Source organism: Protomyctophum bolini (genome assembly GCF_963924005.1).
Source record: "Protomyctophum bolini genome assembly, chromosome: 18".
Lineage (NCBI taxonomy): Eukaryota > Metazoa > Chordata > Actinopteri > Myctophiformes > Myctophidae > Protomyctophum > Protomyctophum bolini.
Genome location: NC_137879.1, coordinates 20,121,111 through 20,141,888, shown reverse-complemented (window position 1 = coordinate 20,141,888; position 20,778 = coordinate 20,121,111). Strand labels below are relative to the sequence as shown.

At 42.2% G+C, this 20,778-nt stretch overlaps 1 protein-coding gene across 2 annotated transcripts in view; it reads left to right on the top strand.

Annotated features, from left to right (window-relative positions):
- The first annotated feature begins 252 nt into the window (after positions 1-252).
- The window catches only part of itga3b (integrin, alpha 3b), a 48,583-nt gene continuing 28,057 nt past the window's right edge, over positions 253-20,778 (top strand). For both annotated transcript variants that reach the window (XM_080789002.1, XM_080789003.1), the window contains exon 1: positions 253-567. In XM_080789002.1, the coding sequence (XP_080645128.1) occupies positions 392-567 (176 nt within the window). In that variant the 5' untranslated portion in view covers positions 253-391. The remainder of the gene's footprint in view (positions 568-20,778) is intronic.

Sequence of the window (20,778 nt, the reverse complement as noted above, 5' to 3'; positions counted from 1 at the left end):
GAGAAAGTGCTCGACAACCGTGTCGGTGTCTGTCAGTCGCCGAAAATCGGGCTTCAGGCGACATGGTTTTTTATTGAATGCAGCCTGTGAAGCTCCACTTCACTTGTTCGTGTGGGCGTGTAGTAGGGAGAGGGACATGGCAGGGGGGGATCGGCCGGGGGACAGCAGCACCACAGACAGAGCATGAGGCATGCACCGACACCTACAGGCACAGGCAGTACCACTACAGTTACACTACACTACAGAGTGCGAGAGGGGAAGGTCGTTCTCTAACATTTCAATGGGGTGCTTATTGTGAAGTCTACCTGTTGGACCGCAGTGAGGGAGACGGAGCCACGGCGGAGCTCACACAGACCCCCCGAGCGTCGGGAAGGCAACTAAAATCTCCAACATGGCACGAAGGCTGTTGCTATTTGGATTCTTCTTGACGGTCTCTTTCGGGACTCAGGTCTGCAGTGGATTTAATATTGACGTGCGGTTCCCGGTGATCAAAGAAGGGAAGACGAAGGGAAGTTTCTTTGGACTCTCGGTCGCCCTGCATAAACAGACGAAGGGACCCAAATACCTGTAAGTTACCAGTGCATCAGGTGATCTCATCTCAGTCTTACTTGTCCCGCTTGTTCACCCATGTACGACTTTTTTTTGTCAGTTAAAGGTTAAAGATGTTGGCTTAATATGCAACAAGGTACACTATATAGGCAGCTTAAAATGATAAACGGACAAATATGGCTTTCTTTTAAGCTTGACAACGCGAGGAACATACATAAAAGTTAATTATTACAGCAACTGAAATGCATTTGCACCAGCACACGGTGATGACACATTGTCAACACCTGTCCATTGATTTACATGGAATGTGTTTTGCAGTTTGTCTTGGGCTCAGTTTCCACTTTTTAAATAAATATTTCGATACCTACATCAACGTTTTCCTCAGAGCCACCTGCTGTTACTGCACAGTGGGGCAGCAGTATGGGGCTACTGTACCGAACGAACCTGTCCTTGTCCTGAGGCCCCTGAGGGGCTTTTACCATATTGCCAATTGCCATATATGATCTGCATTATAAAAAACCTATTCTTATAAATCACAGCATGTCGAGCTACTGACGTAACATGAGAGGTAGCCGTCCGCTCCGTCCTTGCTTGCAAGTGTGCGCAGTCCTTGAAACAGGATTCGTCTACGTAGGCTGCTCTCAGTGTGCGGAAGTCGTTACCTGTGTTGCTGGAGTTGAAAATGAATAGATTAATTGTAGTCATGCAGTGAGCCGAATAGGCATGAATCATGATCAACACCCTGTTGTCAAACCTGAGTTTGTATTGATAATAAATACTTTGGTGACAACTAATTGCAGTTGGGTATAGTGTAGGGTAGACTGTGTGCTTTAATTTGACTTATGTCCTCATATCATATGTACCCCCTTATAGTTTCTTACAACATTCTGTTTGCCTATTTGTTTATTTATTGCTTTGACTATTTATTAGCCTACGGTATGTATAAATACTGGCTTCAGACAGCAATAATAAGATAATGACCATTCTATTATCACACTTGCAGCAAACAATTGCCAAAAACTTTTAAGTTATACATGACTCAAGGGCAGGCTTATGAGGGTGGGTTTACATGCCTAGGGGACTGTCATTTGTCATGGCTGCAGGTTTCACAGGTGGGCCAGTCAGGTGAGACCCTGCAGATGCCAGATAGTCTGTGGTGCAGGCAGTAAAAGGAATCATATACCCATAAGAAAATATATCTTCAAGCAGGGCTGCTACAGCATGAGGGAAATATGGCAAAAATAAAACATTTCATTTTAGAGTTATACAATCATGCCTTAATGCCCTCCTATTGCATCAATCTGTGCTACCTTTGTATTGATTGATTGATTGAATAGTTACTGTATTAGGCAGTATACATGTAAACAGCATGGAGGTACAATAAGACATTTAGGCTAAAAGGATAACACAAATGTCCTGGGGACTTATTTACATGATGTGGTCCATATGTCAATTCATCAAAATAGAATCAACAAATACAAACAACTAGTACTGTATGTACACATTCTGTTCTGTGTTCTACAGCCACCAGGAATGCAATAGAAAGCTGTGTGACGTGCTGTAGCCTATTCTATGTGTCCTGAGGCTATTGCTTTCAACTGTGACAGAACTGGATTTGTGTTTCACAAATAAGTGACTCCATTCCATTGGTTTGCATTTGTATCAATTCCAGGTTGTTCTTACCTACAGGAAATGTATAACTGCTCACCCACAGAGTTAACACATTGACGCCTTCATTTAAGGTTAATGATAGATAGCTTTTAGGAAGGCCACTCGACAAGCCCTTTTTGGCCTTTCCGGCACATCATGTTTTGATTTTGACCTCGGTTTTCCTTTCCATATAAAAGTATTTCCCCCCTTTTTTAATCATCATGTTATAATGAATAAAATAAACTAACTAACACTGGTAGCAAAGCTTTACATAGAAGTAGACCTTTATTCTAATGCTATTTTAAGGGGCGATGAGATGATTAATGTTCAGGCTTGTATTATGTTAGAAGCCTTCCTGGTCTTCCAAATTATGTCAGTCTAGGATTTCCTTTAGCCAATTAAAGTGGTGTCCTCATCCTTCCCCATCCGTGATCCCACAGTGTTGTCATTTGGCTGCCTGCCTCCCTTATTTGTTTCCTTGATGAAAGTGGCCCTATCACCAGTAAATGCTTTGAAGAGTTACGCAGGAAAGAGTGCAAAGCCAGCCTCCCTACTTCCTGAATGTTGTTGCTAGAGGAAGCGATGACCAGTGACTTCTTAATAAACTTTCTTTATCTTGGAGCACATATTAGTCTTAGCAGCCATTATCTCTGCAAAGTGGCAGATTCATGTGGCTTTAGATTTCCCCAACTGGTGGAAGGGATAGTGGTGGTGTCCTGACTCCTGCTGACACATGATCGATGGCCTATCCTGGGAACCGTCCCCGAAGGGATGGTGTCACCGTTTGTAGACTGCAACCTTAGAAGGGGGACCACATGGCCGTCGTAAAGAGGCTAGAGGCCTGGGGACCCATCGGTCCTTTAAAAGGAAGAGTGTAGAGATGCACTTTTAATTAGCATATCTTGCTCCTATCAGTCACAAGCCAAGACTTCTCATTTTACTATGGAATATTGCCTATAGTATGCTGTAAAAATCAATTTTGTTTGAGTGTAGTGGAAAATGTCTGTCTTCAGTATTTTTGAGTGGTGCTAGCCACTCCTATACACACTACGCAGCGTGTGTCTCTCTGTCTGAGTACGGACAGCTGAAACACCACGCTAATACCAGTGAATGGCACTGTTGAGCAGCATCTCGCCCGCACACATTGCTCCTGATGTGCAGGTTGGTGCCTTCGGTGTGTGAATGTGTGTTTGTGAATTAGTGATGCTAATCTTGGGGGAAAAAATGACCCGCGGGTGCCCGCATTCATGATGATTTGACCCGCACCACCCAGAACCACTCAGTTCAGACGGGTCTGAGTTTTATGCAAGATGAGAAGTGCCTGGCCATTTGTCAGAAGTGATCACTTCTCTTAAAGTTAAGTCAATTGAATCACCCGTTCACTTAACATAATGTCTCCCAGCAGGCCAACAGGGTTATGAGACCTACTATCCATTATTGACAGTGCTGAGAAAAGAGTGTCTGAGTATTTTACAGCAATTGCCTGCGTGATCTGTGTTGTTTTGGTTCTCTCGTAACTCCGGGATCTGTCTCGTTTCACCACAGCAAGGGCTAGCCGCAAAGCTCTTCATTACACACATTTCTCTTATTTTCAGAGCATGCAAGGGTGTGAATATTTGAGAAATGTGAGAACTTGGAATATAAACCAGTACTGACATGTGCAGTGTTTAAAGTGGGAACTCATGTGCATGCATGATGAGTCAGCCAGACATTAGGATAAAAGAACTTGAGACAGTGGGTTACCAGTGCAATAAAACAAAACCATGCCTTTTTTTCTCTTTTCTAACCCTCTTTAAGTCGTAGTCAATTATCCAATTTGGCTTTTGCCAGAAGTGTATCTTGACTCAGTTGAAGTGATGTGAAAAAATGTATTTCACTAAACACTGTTTTTGGAATGGGGGGCCACTGGCAATTATGAAACAGACAGTGCATATTGTTGGGAAGAGCTGCACCTTGCTCATCCGGCGTCTACCTGAGGCCAATTTGTACAGGGCATTCATCTCCTCTCTTCATCCCTTTTCCCTCCTATGAACCATGTAAGGTCTCTGAGACCCCCCGCCCCTTCTGAGGGCCTTTTTTGTTCTCTATTGGAGCAGGGAGGCGGGACCAGGCTGTCAGCTGGGCATCTATTGGCTCTTCCAGGCCCCTGACCCTGTGGTATGCCTGGAATGTTTCACCCTTCTCTGCACACAGACCATCCAGGTTGCAGGTTGGGACAGGACAAGCAGAAAATGAGGAGTTTAGGGAGAATTCGGGCGAGACACACACACCTATGAAAACCCCTCCAACTTTCAATCCAAAGAGACTCTCATGAGATGGGCAATTTCTCAACAAGATAGTCAAGGTTTTAAGAGAGTCATGTCCTCTGACCTACGAATATTTTAAAATTTAAATTTATTTGATTTCATAGTAAAGACGCCAGGCATCACGTAATGCAAAAGCAATCAATTTATTGGCTTAGTACAAGTCAAGACCTCCTTCAGAACATGTGGAGGTTGGAATGACACAATCCAAATACACTCCAGAGTGGAGGCGTGAACAAGTGCAGACAAGTACACTCAGCCATCAATCAGGCATCATCAATATAGAGTTATGAACACTTGACCAATAATAAGGCCATAACTACATGAACTCTAGTGTGACTATTTCTGGGAAGGTCATATTTGGCAACAATGGGCAAACATTTAGCGAATATTGCCAATCTAGAAGCTCACAACAGGACACTTGTAGATCTGCTATTTTTACATTTGGTATAGAGATAGATTCTTCTGGCCTCTTAGGCATTGGTGCTACTGCTAAGGTTAGAGGAAAGGAACCGGGTTGGAAATTGCATACTAACTAAGGGCACCGTGGTGCAATTTGAAACATTTTCAATAACGAAAACTAATTTGGGAAAAAAGGAATTTGGTAAAAAAGGAAAAAGGAATTTGGTAATGTCGAATATTGTAAAGGTGTTGAATAATAACCTACTGGTGATTTTTTTTTACCTCCCAAATCCATATAGCATTACGGAAAGCATTACTGCTCCTTCTTCAACCATCTCCTCTGTCTGAAAGCTATGGCCTGAGGATGTGAAACTCAGCCATTTAATTTGACGGGGCCTTCCCTTCTCCTGCAAGTTAGAGATTTGAGTGGTGGTTGGGATTTTATAGACATGCACACACAGCCGAATACAGCATTCTGTTGGAACATGTACGGAACATGTATACAAGGCACATATCTCATTATTTTTCTGCGTGCATAAACAAAACTTTAAACCTGACATCCCTATTTTGGGCATGTCATTCTAGGCAGAAATTTGCAAAAACCAAATCATTGTCCACAACTTTTCTAAATGAAAACATTTTGTCTTTGTCTATTTTCACTATTCGTTGTACAAAAATGTTTTCTGTGGTAAATCTTCAACACAAACATTTTGAGGTGAATGTCCATCTGACAGGAATTATGCCCATGAAAGGCCATTTTGCACTATAGCTGAGTGAACTAATGTTTGTCATATGAACTAGAGTACAACTTAGTGCAAATGAGAAGGATGGATGACCTTGGCTGTGGTCCAACATTCCGTCATAGAGATGGTAGTGGTCGTTGTCTTTGAAGATGGTTCATCAAAGTATGAATGTCATGGCAAAATGACAAGACTGTGATAAGAGTCCTGCACTGTCCATTATACCCTGATGTGAACATTACAATCAAAGGGAGCACTGATGAGTAAAAACTAAAGGAGACTCATTTCAATGCTCATTTTATGCATGTTAAGATTCTGCCCTGCTTTGCACTCGTGCAGAGACTCTGGCAGTTGCTGTAGCTGTACTGGTGCTAACTAGATTTAAGTCATATTGATTGCTGTTGTCACTAAATTAGGCTAGTTTCTCCTCTTACTATATTGATGCTGCAAAGCTTCAGCTAAGGGAAACTATCGCTTCCTGTTGATAACACTTGACAAAAATGAAGAAATGCTCAGCTCATTTCCTCTGACGGAAATTTTGGACCCATTTTGGGCTTTTTACCTTTCAAGGCCGGAAACCCATTTCTGGGTTGTTGTTGCTATGTACTGTATGTAGTATGCACAGTATATTTAGAAACATATTTTTGTAATTTAATAATACATATTTGAAGTTTTTCAGAAACCTCAGGTCTAAATGGGTTAAGCCTTCTTATCTAGAAAAGTGGTTTCCACATTTTCTGTTCATAAGTCATGCTAAAGGGCAAGTTAAAATTTCAAGCTACACCTGTCCTGTATTCATATCCTTGCAAAAGATAGTCTCTATAACACATTCTGTCACGCTGTTTTCTTTCATATAGTTGTATACACTGTAGTAATAATGTGTGATTATCATAAAATCCCAAGGCACACCTGACTTCACTCCACTGAGAATGATATGAATGACTCAATATACTTTGTCAGTTCTGAGAAGAGCTTGTGATATTGCTTCTTATGACTCAACTGTCTGGGTATGTCAAAAAATAAATTGTCCTCTCCCTAAGAATGTGTTCTTTGTTAGTCACTATTATATTTTTTGTGTGACACTGTTGTACAACAACAAAGCTTAATCATGCTAATTGATTAAACTATACATTATCTATTGAAATTCAATATACAAAATGAATGATTTGAGTAATTGAAAAAGTAATCGATATAATTATTAAGAACATAATCAATAGTTGCAACTCTAAATGCAATGAATATCCCAAGGCCTTTTCATATAGTTTGTACTATAAAACTACATTTGTTATCCATGGTGATTGGCCATAATCTGTTTGGCATTTAATATTGCCTGTATCCAATCAATCAGATGGTGATGGCATAACATACTTGCCTGTTGTAGCAGTGGAATGAATGGCAGGTTCTAATAACATGTTGAAATGAAGCACAGCACGAAGGACAGGCACCCTGCTGACTCCTACAGAGGACAGTCCCTCTGGCGGGGCTTTCACTGGGAAGTACCCGCGGTGAAGACGGTTCTATCTCAACAAACCTGGACTGGATGCTTTTGTGCCCCCCAACTGCCCAGTTGCACAAATGCACAGAAACGGCATGCAAAAGAAGCTAGTTTGGTTGCACCTCAGGGCTTATTGGGGCGGGTATTGAAGCTACAGTACATGCTTCAATACCTTTCAGCCTCGGCATGTCATTTTTCATCTTTTAAGGACATGCAACACAGAGGTATTGGTTTACACTTTTTATCCTTGTGCATATGAGGTAGCTTTGTGGTGTTTTCCCCATTATAAGTGACAGTATTCTATGTCAGAGTGCACAGCCTAAAACTGACACTGATAGTAAAAAAGAGAGACAGATGAAGTAGATAAGACAATAACGAGAAATTGTCTGCTTCAGTCAGTGGGTTGTAACAGGACATTGTTAAAACTGTGTTAATAATAGCAGCAGGGCGTCCACTACACACACAGGCTGAAGAGAGACTCGTTATAGTACAAAATATGGTACCTTCCAAAAATACTTGCATTGTTTATACTCGTCAGCAAAATGTCAGCTGTCAGCGCCTATAGCCACACTGACTGAACCAGACCCACCTGCACCCCACCCTTTCCCCATACTGCACTGTAGCAACAAGAAGGGTCAAAATGCATGAGATCATGTCAGGGCATTGTAAATTCCACTATTTTATGGCTCTACGAGGGAAGTGTGTGCACTGGGTTGGTTTGCTCAACGTGGGGGCCACTGATTTTGTTGCCTTGTAAAGATTAGGGAGGTGCTGGGGGCCTGGGGCACCCAGAGATGTGGAACGAGACACAGAGCAGCTGTGCGTGCATGTGTGTGGGGGGCGGTAAATTGGTTGGTAAATGTTGGTAAATGTTATTGGTTGTTAATGACACAGCATTTCCAACAAACTACATACTGATGTGTTGTGAGCTTATGTAGATTGGCCATTTTTGGTCTTCGACACTATCCTACAACAAAGCATATTCGTTTTGTAGTTAAGGAAAGATGATTTACTGTGGGCTAGTTTATCACTCAATAACCTCATCAGTGTTAATGTATCCATTTTTAACTGCCAATAGTTAAATGAACACATTTAATGTAGTGTGCTATCATGTGGTGACCTACCAGTCTGTCACACAGGCTCTAAATTAGTTTGCTCTTTTGTCACTGTGTCGCTGGTGGCAGATGGTGGTCTGCAAACAGGATGTTTGTCTAGTCGAGATACCCCAGAGATATTGTGTTTGTTTTCTGTGTACAGGATAATCCTTAGTGTTACTGTTAATCTAACGCTGAGATAGTAAAAATGGACCCAAAATAACCTGTAAATATGTAACATTGTACACTCATTTCTGGATCAGTTTATACACTCTCAGAGTAAAAAGGGAAAAAAACAACACTGAGGATTTGTGTGTGTGTGTGTGTGTGTGTGTGTGTGTGTGTGTGTGTGTGTGTGTGTGTGTGTGTGTGTGTGTGTGTGTGTGTGTGTGTGTGTGTGTGTGTGTGTGTGTGTGTGTGTGTGTGTGTGTGTGTGTGTGTGTGTGTGTGTGTGTGTGTGTGTGTGTGTGTGTGTGTGTGTGTGTGTGCGTGCGTGCGTGCGTGCGTGCGTGCGCGCGCGAAGGGCAGGTGCAGGCTGATGTTGGATGGTATTGGAAAAAATAAATGGCACCGTTCCATGTCATTTCCCCTTGTGATACACAGTATCTGGTTGAAATCAAAGCAGCCCTTGCTTCATTTCCTCTGTCAACCAAACAATCTCCCCCAGAGACTGAATTACCATTCATCTTATTGATGTCTGCATTTCACTTCCTGCATTTCTCTTTTCTGGTTCCCGGTTTGCTGTCTGAAATGTCTGACATCATTGTGAAAACCGCTACAGTGTTTGAGCAGCGCCACAACGTGAAAGAGACTCTCCACAGGAGAGAATGCTGGGAGAAGAGAGAGGGCAAAGCAAACAAAATATCTCTCTCTCTCTCTCTTTCTCATGCCTTTAGCTCATTACTTCAAGCCTGAAGAAATGTAGATGTTTTGAGTTCATCTGTGTAGTATACTGTAGTCTGTAGTGTAATATCCCCTCTTTATACTTCTCTGTTGTGTGCTTTTTTTGGGTCATCTTCGTCATAGGCCTTCTCTTTTACGTATTGAAAATGATGGATGGGCCATTCAGTATACTTGGCAAGAACTCTCATCTTGCCAAGTGTAATGAAAGGCAGAATATATATTTTTATTTTATTTATTTAAGTATGATGGTAATTTTATTTCACATAACCAAGAAGGAAGCTATAGATTTCTGCTTTTCTTATGACATTATTTTAACTATAGCCTAATATACTATCGAGCAGACGAGCGCTCAGACGATTTTAATGTTATCAGCTGATGCATCGTCAATGCAAAAAAGTGGCCCATTTTATTATTAATCAGATATATATCGGAGCAACACTACTCCTTTACATTTTCTTCCAAGCAGTGCCGCAGGCTTACTACTTACTTACTTATGCCACTTGTGCTTCTTGGGTGCATAAGTACTAGCAGGCCTACATTCATGAGTCACCCTGCCCAAAACCCAAACTTAAACCTAATCTCACAGGAAGCCACGTTTTTCTCAAGTTAAACTGACACAGGGTTTTGTAATGTATAACACAAATAACATTTGTGTTGCACACATATAAGTTCCTCTGAGGGTGTCGGTAAAATGCCGTCACATTTGGAGAAAAAAAAACAAAGTCTGCTAATTGGTGGTTGTTCTATCTGGAAAAAAGCATCAGCTCAACGGCGGGAATGTGAATGTGTTTTATTTTGTGAATGACAGGATAAAACATGTACAGTAGCTACAGTTGGCCTATGTGTCAATGTATCAATGTCAGTGAAAAAATTGCTTAGCCACAAATTAGCATCAGAATTGCCTACAAATGGTAGGTAAGTGTGCCCATGGTTCACCACAAACCACCTTTCATTTGGTGCTCATTCAGCTTTGGTAAGGAAAGGATTATACTCACTAATGGTAATGAATGGTACATACTTGAAAGTATAAGGACATTTACATAGATAGAAATGCTAAGCCTCGTGATGGTACTTCGGAGCGCTCATATCATCTCTACTCTCTAGAGAGCAGAGTAGATATGATCACTCTGAAGTGCCATTACGGGGCTAAGCAATGCTGTCAAACATGGAAGAGGAAGTCATCAATTCATGGCCGGGCCTCCGGGCATTTGCTCAATATGAATTTGAAGAACCAATGCATCTTCTATGAAAAAGGAACGTTTGCATAATGCATATCCTTAGCATCCATATGGTGTTAAATTACTTATCTATGGATCTGGTTAAGCAGCTACAGTACTATAGCCTCTTAGCCCTGTGCTGCATTAGGCTGTACTATGCTATTCAGTCTGTAAACTGATATATAAGGTGTCCTACTCGGCTAACGGCAGTGCATTAACAAACTACAAAAAGATAACTGATAACATTCAATCAATACAGTGAAACATTAAAAGCAATTAATAGTGTCTATCGACATTATTAACACTATACGTTTATAGAATGTGGGCCCAGGCAGGCCTAGAGGACCGGGCACCTAGGCTGGTAATCCAGCCTGACAGTGTGGCGTGGGTTCGAGTCCGGATCCCGATGACCTTTGCTGTGTGTCTTCCCCCCCATCTCTCTCCCCGTTTCAGAAACGGAGTGTATTCATAAGGGTTCTGAGTGGCACACACACAGACTCCTGCCTGACCAGTCCAGTTGAGAGAGTTACACTGCGGATATTACTGTGGCAGCAGGTGTTGTGAGTCATATTGTGAGCGTGTCTTTGTCCGCAAGCAGCAGGTTGATTTACCACACAGACCCTCGTCACACAGGACTCATCTGCTAGCTATGTGTGGGTACACACAAAGTGAATGTGTTAACAAAGGCATGTTAATGGTAAATAATAGCCTGATAGCCGTGTGTGTGTGTGTGTGTGTGTGTGTGTGTGTGTGTGTGCATGCGTGTGCGACCTGCATGCGTGTGTATGTGTGTGTGTGTGTGTGTGTGTGTGTGTGTGTGTGTGTGTGTGTGTGTGTGTGTGTGTGTGTGCTCACAGACCACACATTCTTTTGTGAAAGCTACAGTTTGGTGTTTGCTGAAATTACGTGAGTAAGTGAGTTCATGATAGTGTCGCAATGAGTTATGGTATTGCATGGCGCTGTTGAAAGACGTGTGTATTGAGACGAGAAAGGCATGAATGAATGGTGGGTAGCTCATGGAGTCATGGACACACGACACAGACATACACAATCACGTGTGACCGGTCACGTGTGCTTCCTGTCTAAGAGCTGTAGTAGAAGACCAGACAGAAGACCCTGTATCTCTTCTTACACACCATCTCTAACATATTAGCCAGTGCCCCATCTTCTTTCAGAGTAGTCATTACTCCATTATAACGGCATAAATGGATTCCGCCCCTTGTCCCCTCTAGTACTAATGCTTAATTTAATCTGCAAAATTGAGTCCCCACATTCAATATTATCCCCATCTATTCGCTTAGCAGGTCTAATCGGGTCAAGTGGCAATGTATTTCCTGGAATCGATATGGTTTGCCCATAACATAATTTAATTATACCGTAGTGAAGTACTGCAAGGAAGTAGCACAGGTGTGTGTGTGTGTGTGTGTGTGTGTGTGTGTGTGTGTGTGTGTGTGTGTGTGTGTGTGTGTGTGTGTGTGTGTGTGTGTGTGTGTGTGTCTGTGTGTGTGTGTCTGTGTGTGTGTGTGTGTGTCTGTATCTGTGTGAGTTTGTTTTTTGTCCTATTGGCTCTGTCTCCAGACTCTCCACATTATAATCTAGTATCCAGAATGTGAACCCGGACATGTTGAGTACACCAACGTTTTATGTTATAAATGTTTAGTATGGGTCCCCATCATGTGGAAACTTCCGGATGCTAACTTGCATATGTTGAGCAATGGCCTTTCTCGACCACACCCTTCTCCCATGTGTTTAGGATCCAAGATGGCCGCAGCACCAGGAGGGGGTGGTGGCCTTACTGGGCTGCATTCAGTCATTTAAGACACCTGTCTTGTGTTTGTCTTGTGTCTGTGTTTAATGGCCGCTCAAATGCATTTTTCTATGGAAGCCAATATGGTTTGACCAAACATTTTTTTGATGGGGGGAGGGAGCAGAACACATGCATCAAAGCTGTGTTCAGACACAAGTCAAGTGTCAGACACAAGGCAAGTGTCTTGAATGTAGCTCAGTAAGGGCATATGACGACCCCGCCCGCTCACCTCCGCCCCACCCCCTCTTGGTGCTGTGGCCATCTTGGATCCTAAACACATGGGAGAGGGGTGGGGCCGAGAAAGGCCCTTATTAATATGTGACCATACCATTAACAATCTATAGAAGGCAAAATATTCAAAATTCCTCATGCTTTATGAAGCATGTGACGTGTCAAACTAGGGGGTTTTCATGATGCTGAATCCATTCCAAGCATTAGTTTAGCAAAAAGTCACTCATTGGGCTAAAAACAGCCATTTCCGTCATCACAAATGTGATGTCACTGTCAGCAAGTGACACCAATGAGTGTTCTTTTTTGCAAAACTAATGCTTGGAATGGATTCAGCATCATAAAAACCCCCTAGTTTGACATGTCACATTCTACATAAAGCATGAGGAAATTTTGAATATTTTGCCTTCTATAGGTTGTTAATGGTATGGTCACAGATTATGCCAATTATGAAAATTGCTCAACATATACAAGTTAGCATACGACAGTTTCTACATGCTGGGGACCCATACATACTCAACATTTCTAACATAAAACCTTGTGTACTGAACATGTCCGGGTTCACAATGGGGCTCTATGGGCTGGCTACTAGACTATTAATGGAGTTGTGTGTGTGTGTGTGTGTGTGTGTGTGTGTGTGTGTGCGTGTGCGTGTGCGTGTCTACTTCCTGAGTTTTTTCGCCATGGAGTTGGATGGCTGTTAGTGAAACTCACTGTAGCTCTGCAAAGACCTCATAAACTAGGTTATGGCTCCACTTTTTCATACCCCGAGGGCTGCTTGCCCGCCACACCCTGTGACGAACAGGCTGCCCATAGCCTTATCTGGGTAGGTGATCAGTCACTAGTGTCACGGTTGACATTTCAGGCACATGCTTGCACAGGCAGTCATTGAGGCACGTTTGCTTACACATAAACGCATAAGAACAAGAGTGTAGGCAGCACATCTGAACTTGCATGTTTTTTTTTATAACTTAAATTCGACCTTACATGTTTTGATTGATTGATTTAATAGTTTACATAAATGTAAAAACCGCAACAGAGTACAAACACTCAAAGGGATAGCACCAAAAAAGTCCCTGCGGTCTTGTTTCCATTTAGGCCCTATGCAATCAATACATAGACATGATGAGACATGTATAGCAAATTGAGTAATACCGGTATACAATGTTTCTTGTTGTATATTCTTGTTTTTCTCTCCATGTTTCCAGCCTTTACTTCCGCCTTCCAGTCCAGAGTTGTACTGTGCTGTTGTCTGTCAGACCCTTACAGCCTGTAAGTTGCAGGTCATTTTCTTCACTTGAGTTAAATTAACTCAGGAATTTACTGTGCTATTGTCTGTCTGACAGACCTGTGCTGTGCGTCTTATCGCCCTGCTGTTTAGACTGGGCCCATATAGACATGCTTGCACAGCGAATGAGGCTCGGCAGCCATCTCCTGCAGACACGACTGACTGGCTCTGCACATTGTCTCTCAGCAGTAGTCGTGCAAAAGCCCATCAGATACGAGACGTATGCTCAGACCAAACATCAGGCTAAAAAGAGGCAAGAGTATGGCCTCATTCAAGGTTTGTGCAGAGCATAGTACATGTTTTTATGGAGGTTTTCCCAGGTAACTTGCTTGCTTTACTTGGTGAGAGTTGGGTAGGAGGAAGTGAGAATGAGAGAGAGATTGTGGCTATGCTCACTCATTTTGAATTGACTGGTTGCTTGCGTTGCCTTGGTTAATAGGACAGGCAGACAGACAGACAGACCGACAGACCAAAACAAGACCTTGGAGTGTCGCTTTCCCTTCTCGTCCTTTCTCTCCTGGCCTTGGTCTGGCTAGTTGTTGATCGATGTAGTGCAGTGGTGCTTAACGTTTAAAAAATGTCAAGGTCGCCCATAAGGCCATATTCCTTGTTACAGTAAAGGTCCATTTGGAACCCCTTCAAGACCTAGACCCTTCTTTGAGAACCACTTCTGTTGTGGTTCTCTTTTCCAACCTATCTTTTTCCATTTTATCCTCATTATTCAGAACTTTACAGTGTACCTCTCCTCTTTTCCTCTTCTTCTTCTCTCTCTCGCTCCTCTTTTGACCTTTCATACCTTTCATTTGTTTAATTAGAGTCTGTATGAGGCATGAAATTGGTATTCATTCAGGTGACTCATCGTGTGTGCTCAATGTTCTCATCATCACCATAACAACATACTGTACATATGAACGGTATTCATCCCCTACTGAGGGCTCCCGGCACCAAACCTAGAGAATGCAGTGTTCAACCTTAAACTCTGCCTCGGTGTATGAGCTCCCTCTCTCTCTCTGTCTCTGTCTCTCTCGTTGGCGGGGCGAATTTCAACATGTCCCCGCAGTTGGAATGCAGCTGCTGGATGTCTTGTCATCCCATCCTCCACCTCTCCCTCCACCTCACTTCTCGCCAGTGCCACCCCCACGCACGCACGCACGCACGCACGCACGCACGCACGCACGCACGCACGCACGCACGCACGCACGCACGCACACACACACACACACACACACACACACACACACACACACACACACACACACACACACACACACACACAGAGAGACAAGCTCCTTGACAGTGTGTTTATGAGAAGGTGATGAGCAGGGTGGTAGGAGTGCACACATTGTTACATGAAGGGCAGGCAGGGAGCAGTGTGTGAAAGACAGGGCCATGCTCTGTTTGGCCTCGTTGGCTTTGCTATCACAAGCAGCTTTGATAAGTGAGCTCTGTGCGGTGCATTAAAACCACACAGTAGGATTCTTTCTTAACCCATTTACTGTAGACCTGAGGCAGACTCTACAAATGCCTTCTAAATCAGTAGTTCTCAAACATTTTTGTGCCATGGCCCCCCATATGTATTTGGCTGCAGACCCCCACTTCTGAAAATGTTTTGTGCCAGGGACCCCTCAGCCTATCCTTGGCCACCTCATTTATTCTCTTCGGTCTACTACACCAAATGTCACGTCACAATTCTAAAGATATAAAGTTGTGAGCTGTAAAGCGGCTAAAGCTGCCTATTTTCACAGAATGTCATCATATTTTGAGTCTATGACACTTGTAAAAACAGTGTCTATCAAAAACCTGGTGTCATCATTTTGTTGCCACAACAAACATGGGTGACCCATGCGTCTCCACACCAGCGATATAGCATTAAGAGACCGTTCCGCAACTTCTGCAGCGCCTGCGAATCAGGTGAGACTAAACCCTGCCTCACCTTTGCTCTCTGGCATGTGCTCAAGCAGTTTACATTTGGGGTTTAGACATTTACATGAACAGTAGATAATTATCTTCAAATGCACCAGTTCTTCATATAATATGAAGAACTGGTGCATTTGAAGAACCTTTGCAGTACAGTGTTTTCTGAATCAGGTCAAACAGTCCGCCACGTTAATGGCAAAAACAGAGCTGCTCGACAAGTGAACAACTCATTGGCATTTAGATCAGTTATTTTGGGCCAGCGACACCGTCATACTACAAGAGTATAAATCTGGTTTAAATATGCAGTCTGCCTGAGAGCTTGTCCTCATCAGCAGTGATTAGTGCTGGACTCTAATCCAGTCCACTACTCCTTGGTCCAGTTTGCAGTGACACAATTAGTCTGGGGCTCTCGCTTGTACAAGCGTTGTTTACTTTTCTCGTTGTGCAAAGTTCAGAGAGAAGAACGTTCCTTTGACCGTTTCTCAAGGGCTGCTAAGACATTCAGAGCCGGCTCACTGTCTCTTTCTCTCAGACTGGCTTGTCAATTTAATGAATGTATCTACTCTTTATTTCTATTTCAGTACATTTCTCTCTCTCTCTCTCTCTCTCTCTCTCTCTCTCTCTCTCTCTCTCTCTCTCGATAATCCCCCATGCTAATGGTGCCTTGTTCTCCCAGCCGTCTAAATCTTTGTTTTGAGTCAGTTGGTGTGAGTGTACAGTTGAATAACACTTTGGGTGGTCATGGTCATGATGTCTGATTTAACAGACTGGCAGAGAGAGACATGCACATCACTGTAGCCTACATGTATTCCATATTCCAGTATGTATTCCACACGTATTCCAAAACACACACACACACACACACACACACACACACACACACACACACACACACACACACACACACACACCCCTGCGTGCACTTTCTCTGTGTATTTGTCTTACATATAATACACAGCAGTAGGTCCTGATGACACTCCAGCTGTACACACATACGTCCTGCATGTCCTCGACTCCCTACACATCTGTCAGTCCTACAGCTACTCCAACCCTCTGTGGAATTGATCCATTGATAAGTAATTACCTGGCTGGGTCATGGCCGTTTCCTTCCTATCGTTGAGATAGATGCGACTGAGTCATCATTATTATAGGGATAGTTCAGATTTTTTTAACTTAAGCTGTATGAAATACTTGCCATTAATATAGTGGTTGCAAGTGTATTAATTGATTGCCTGAGTCCTGTGGTGGGAGTTCTGCTCTGGTTTTGGTGAATATTAGTAGTTCCGGTCATTTTGTGGGGGGCACTGGGGCCATGCATTAAAAGTAAATTAATCCACAAAACTAGCGTCATTTGTATTGTTGACCTATTTCTAAAATATTCCTATTTCTAAAGTTGAACTTTCATTCAACTTTGACCCTTCTATCACATGGAACTATGTTTTGGTCCTAGTGATATGGACACAAAAAACATGTGTGATAGAGGGGTAAAAAATGAACGAAGGTTGCACTAATATTTTAGAAATAGTTCAACAATACAAATGACGTTAGTTTTTTTGGATTCATTTACTTTTAATGCGTGGCCCCAGTGCCCCCCACAAAATGACCGGAACTACTCACCAAAACCAGAGCAGAACTCCCACCACGGGGCAATCAATGAATACAGTTGCAACCACTAGATTAATGGCAAGTATTTCATACAGTTAAAGTTAAAAAAAAATCGGAACTATCCCTTTAAGCCAGGCAACTAATCTAGAGTCTTTGAATGCTTCCACAGTCTGTAACTCCGACCTTGCAAGTGTTGTTGTACACAGAAGGTGTGTCATTTGTCGTTCACTAAAATATATTTGAAGGTGAGGAAGACATGCAATTTATTTTCTGCGCATTGTCAGTGCTCCCGGTGTTCTTTTTTTAAGTAATTTTTGGGGTATTTCTCTGCCTTTATTGATAGATGAACAGTAGACTGACAGGGGGGGGGGGGGTGGTGACATGCAGCAAAGGTCATTGGGGATGGGGACTTGATTGCCCAGACGGCTACACCAGCCACCCGGTGAGTGCTTCTGATGTAGTAGTATTTGAAAAATGTCTGAGCCAACACAAGTGTGTCTCGATAAACTTAAAAGGTAATTCATACTAATGCCCATTGACAGGGAGAAGATCGATATAATTACTCCCCATTGTTTCAAACGATGTAGTTGTGGTTGGGACATTTTTGTGCTTCTGAGGTATAATATCATGCCAGAAATGATATCCCTAATGATTAAGACTTTAGAAATGGTAACGTGATAATTGCACGCAAGAACACAAGAGGTATAGGTCCAACTCACTTGACCGAATCCCAAGCGAAAGAAGATCGAGATTTCGGAGTCTGTTCTGTGTTCAGGTTAATACATTGTGACACAGGGAAGGCCAAATGTAGATTTTTCCTGGCCCCTAGCTGACTCACTCATGTGTGTATTAAGGAAGTATAGGGGCAGTTATCAGCGAGCTGTGTGTGGGTACAGTATATGAGTAAACACTGAGGCCTGTGTCGGTGTGGTCAGTAGAGCCTGTCTCCTCTATCTCTAATCAGAAGCCACCACACACCCCTTCCTGCCTCTGTATAGGTATGGCTCACCCAGTGTAATATTATAAACCTGTTAGTCATACCTCCCTCCACATTCGCAAATATTAACCAAGCATATCACCCGCACCTGCAGTTCCCTTTTTTGTGAGAACCTTGATCCGTTGATTCACGAGAGGTAGTTGGTGTTATTCTGGCACACTTACTGGACAGTTGCTTAATTGGTGTAGTTTTTACTATGAATACACTTTTTTCCTGATACAATTTCTGTGTTAGCCAATACCGATACCAGAGAATACTATTTATAATAATAAATAAAATAAAATAACTTATTTTATCTGGTGTTGTTAATAGCAGACTCCTCACTCAAATGTGCACTTGCAGTTTGGGCAACTTGAAAGCAAACTCCACATGCCCCAACATTATATTTACCTGCCATAGTATCAATTCCTTACCCCTGTGTCGGATCGGTGGTTAAACTGGCATATTTACCGATATGATCCGATACGACCAAATGAGGGCAGATCCGATACTTTTCCGATAGCGATACAGTATCGGGAAATCTCTAGTTTTTACATTTCTGCAAATGTCAGTTTTCTGAAAAGCCTATGTTTCTATGTCAGTCATTCTTAAAGTTTTTCATGTCAAGGACCCCAAAAATATATGTAATTGAAAATATGAAAATATGTTGTTCCAGGGACCCCCCATGAAGCAAAGATTGAGTTAAAAACGATCGCTCTGACAGAATATAAATATTCAAAGATTTGCACCACATTTTCACGATGTTTCAAAAATAGCAGACCTACAAGCTCGTAGCGTGGCACTTGGTGCCTCGTTATGAGCTTGTAGATCTGCTATTTTTCAATAGCTAAAGTATAACATACATCTTATAACACCAATATACTACAGTACTATGCTGCATGAATAAACATACAATTTGATAGCATACAGTAGAATAGATCACCCAGGTTTTATGGTTTTTCAATCCCCACACGTGTGCGTGAGTGTATGTATAAGTGTTGCAACACTTAAAATGTAGAATATGAAATTTTAACGGTAATATCGTATATCGTATCGATATCGCAATATTTGGCATAAATACAGAGATTTGAAATACGGAAGTTTACGGAATATATTGTAGTCGATAGGGCTCGCGTGAGTACATAACCACGTGACCGGGCTGTTTTCTGACCCCCTCAATGTCGCAACTCTGTCTATACTCTATGGCTCTGTTGTAATCCAAACGTACTAGTGTGTGGGAATAGGGATAGGGTGGCCTGGCTGGGTGTATGACTTGACTACCGCGGCCTGACTTCTCTCTCCTTTCTTTTGTAATCTTTTTTGTCATCAGACGGACAGCTTGGTCATATACTTCTCTCTTTGTTGACGTTTTGTTAACTCATCCTCCTGCCGTTAACCCAGTGGTGGAAAGTAAATAAGTACATTTACTCAAATACTGTACTTAAGTACAATTTTGAGGTATTTGTACTTTACTTGACTTTATTCAAATTTCCAATACATTTACATCTACTCCACTACATCTCAGAGCCAACATTTGTACTTTTACTCCACTACAATTATTTGAAAACTTTAGTTACTAGTTACTTTGGCGATTTACATTTTGATTAGAAAAACATACATTACTGTAACCACTTTAACCCTATATACATTTCGACCATTTGAAAATAGCTGATCTACAAGCTCACGATGCGTCGCGATGCATTGTGTGCGACCTCTCTTTTCTATTCAAATATGAATATAAACTAGTAGAAAGGTCGCAATTTTGAAGAAATGCAATGTGTGGTTGCCGCAATCAATAGGCCCCTCCCACAAATTTTTCCAGCCAATTACAATGTCACGTCACCCCTGTGATCATGCATAACTACTTCGGAGGAGATTTATCTCCCAAAAATCATGTTTTTGCGACAAACGGTTACATTTCTCACATTTGCGGCGCCCCCCTATGGATGAAAATGGAATTGCTTTTGTAACTTGGTTGATTGAACCACCCGTGACATGCGATTTAAATTTGGAATGGATCGGACATTCCGTTCGTGATTTATGGCATTTTTTGTCAAATAGGCCCCTCCTACTATCTTCGGACGACGATTACGGCCGAACGATACACACTACCAAAATTCTGCAGTTGGTGTTTTAATCGGATAGGTCCGGAGATCATGTGTGCCGACTTTTTTGAGATTTGGACCAAAATCTGTAGGAGGAGGAGCAAAAAGTGTGTTTTGGAGAAAATTCAAATTAGCAGGAATTTCTTTCCTGACTAAAATGGGCGTGGCCTATATGTGGAAATGCATCATGACCCAAGGAATCCATGGAAAAATAATTTACGAATTGATTTTACGACTTACGGTTCAAGAGTTATACGGAAAAACGTAAAGTGGGCTGTTATAGCTCCACCATGAGGCCGACTGATGTAATTCCTTTTAAATTAATTTTCATAATTTTTATGAACCCCCCTCCCAAGTCTTGTAAATATGGCGCTTACGGTCTCCAATGGAAAAAAATACTTACATTTAGTCTTCGATTTCCCCATTATAAGTCTATGGAGAACTAATTAATTAATATCAATTAAACTATACAACGGATCTCTTAGCAAAATAAAAAAAA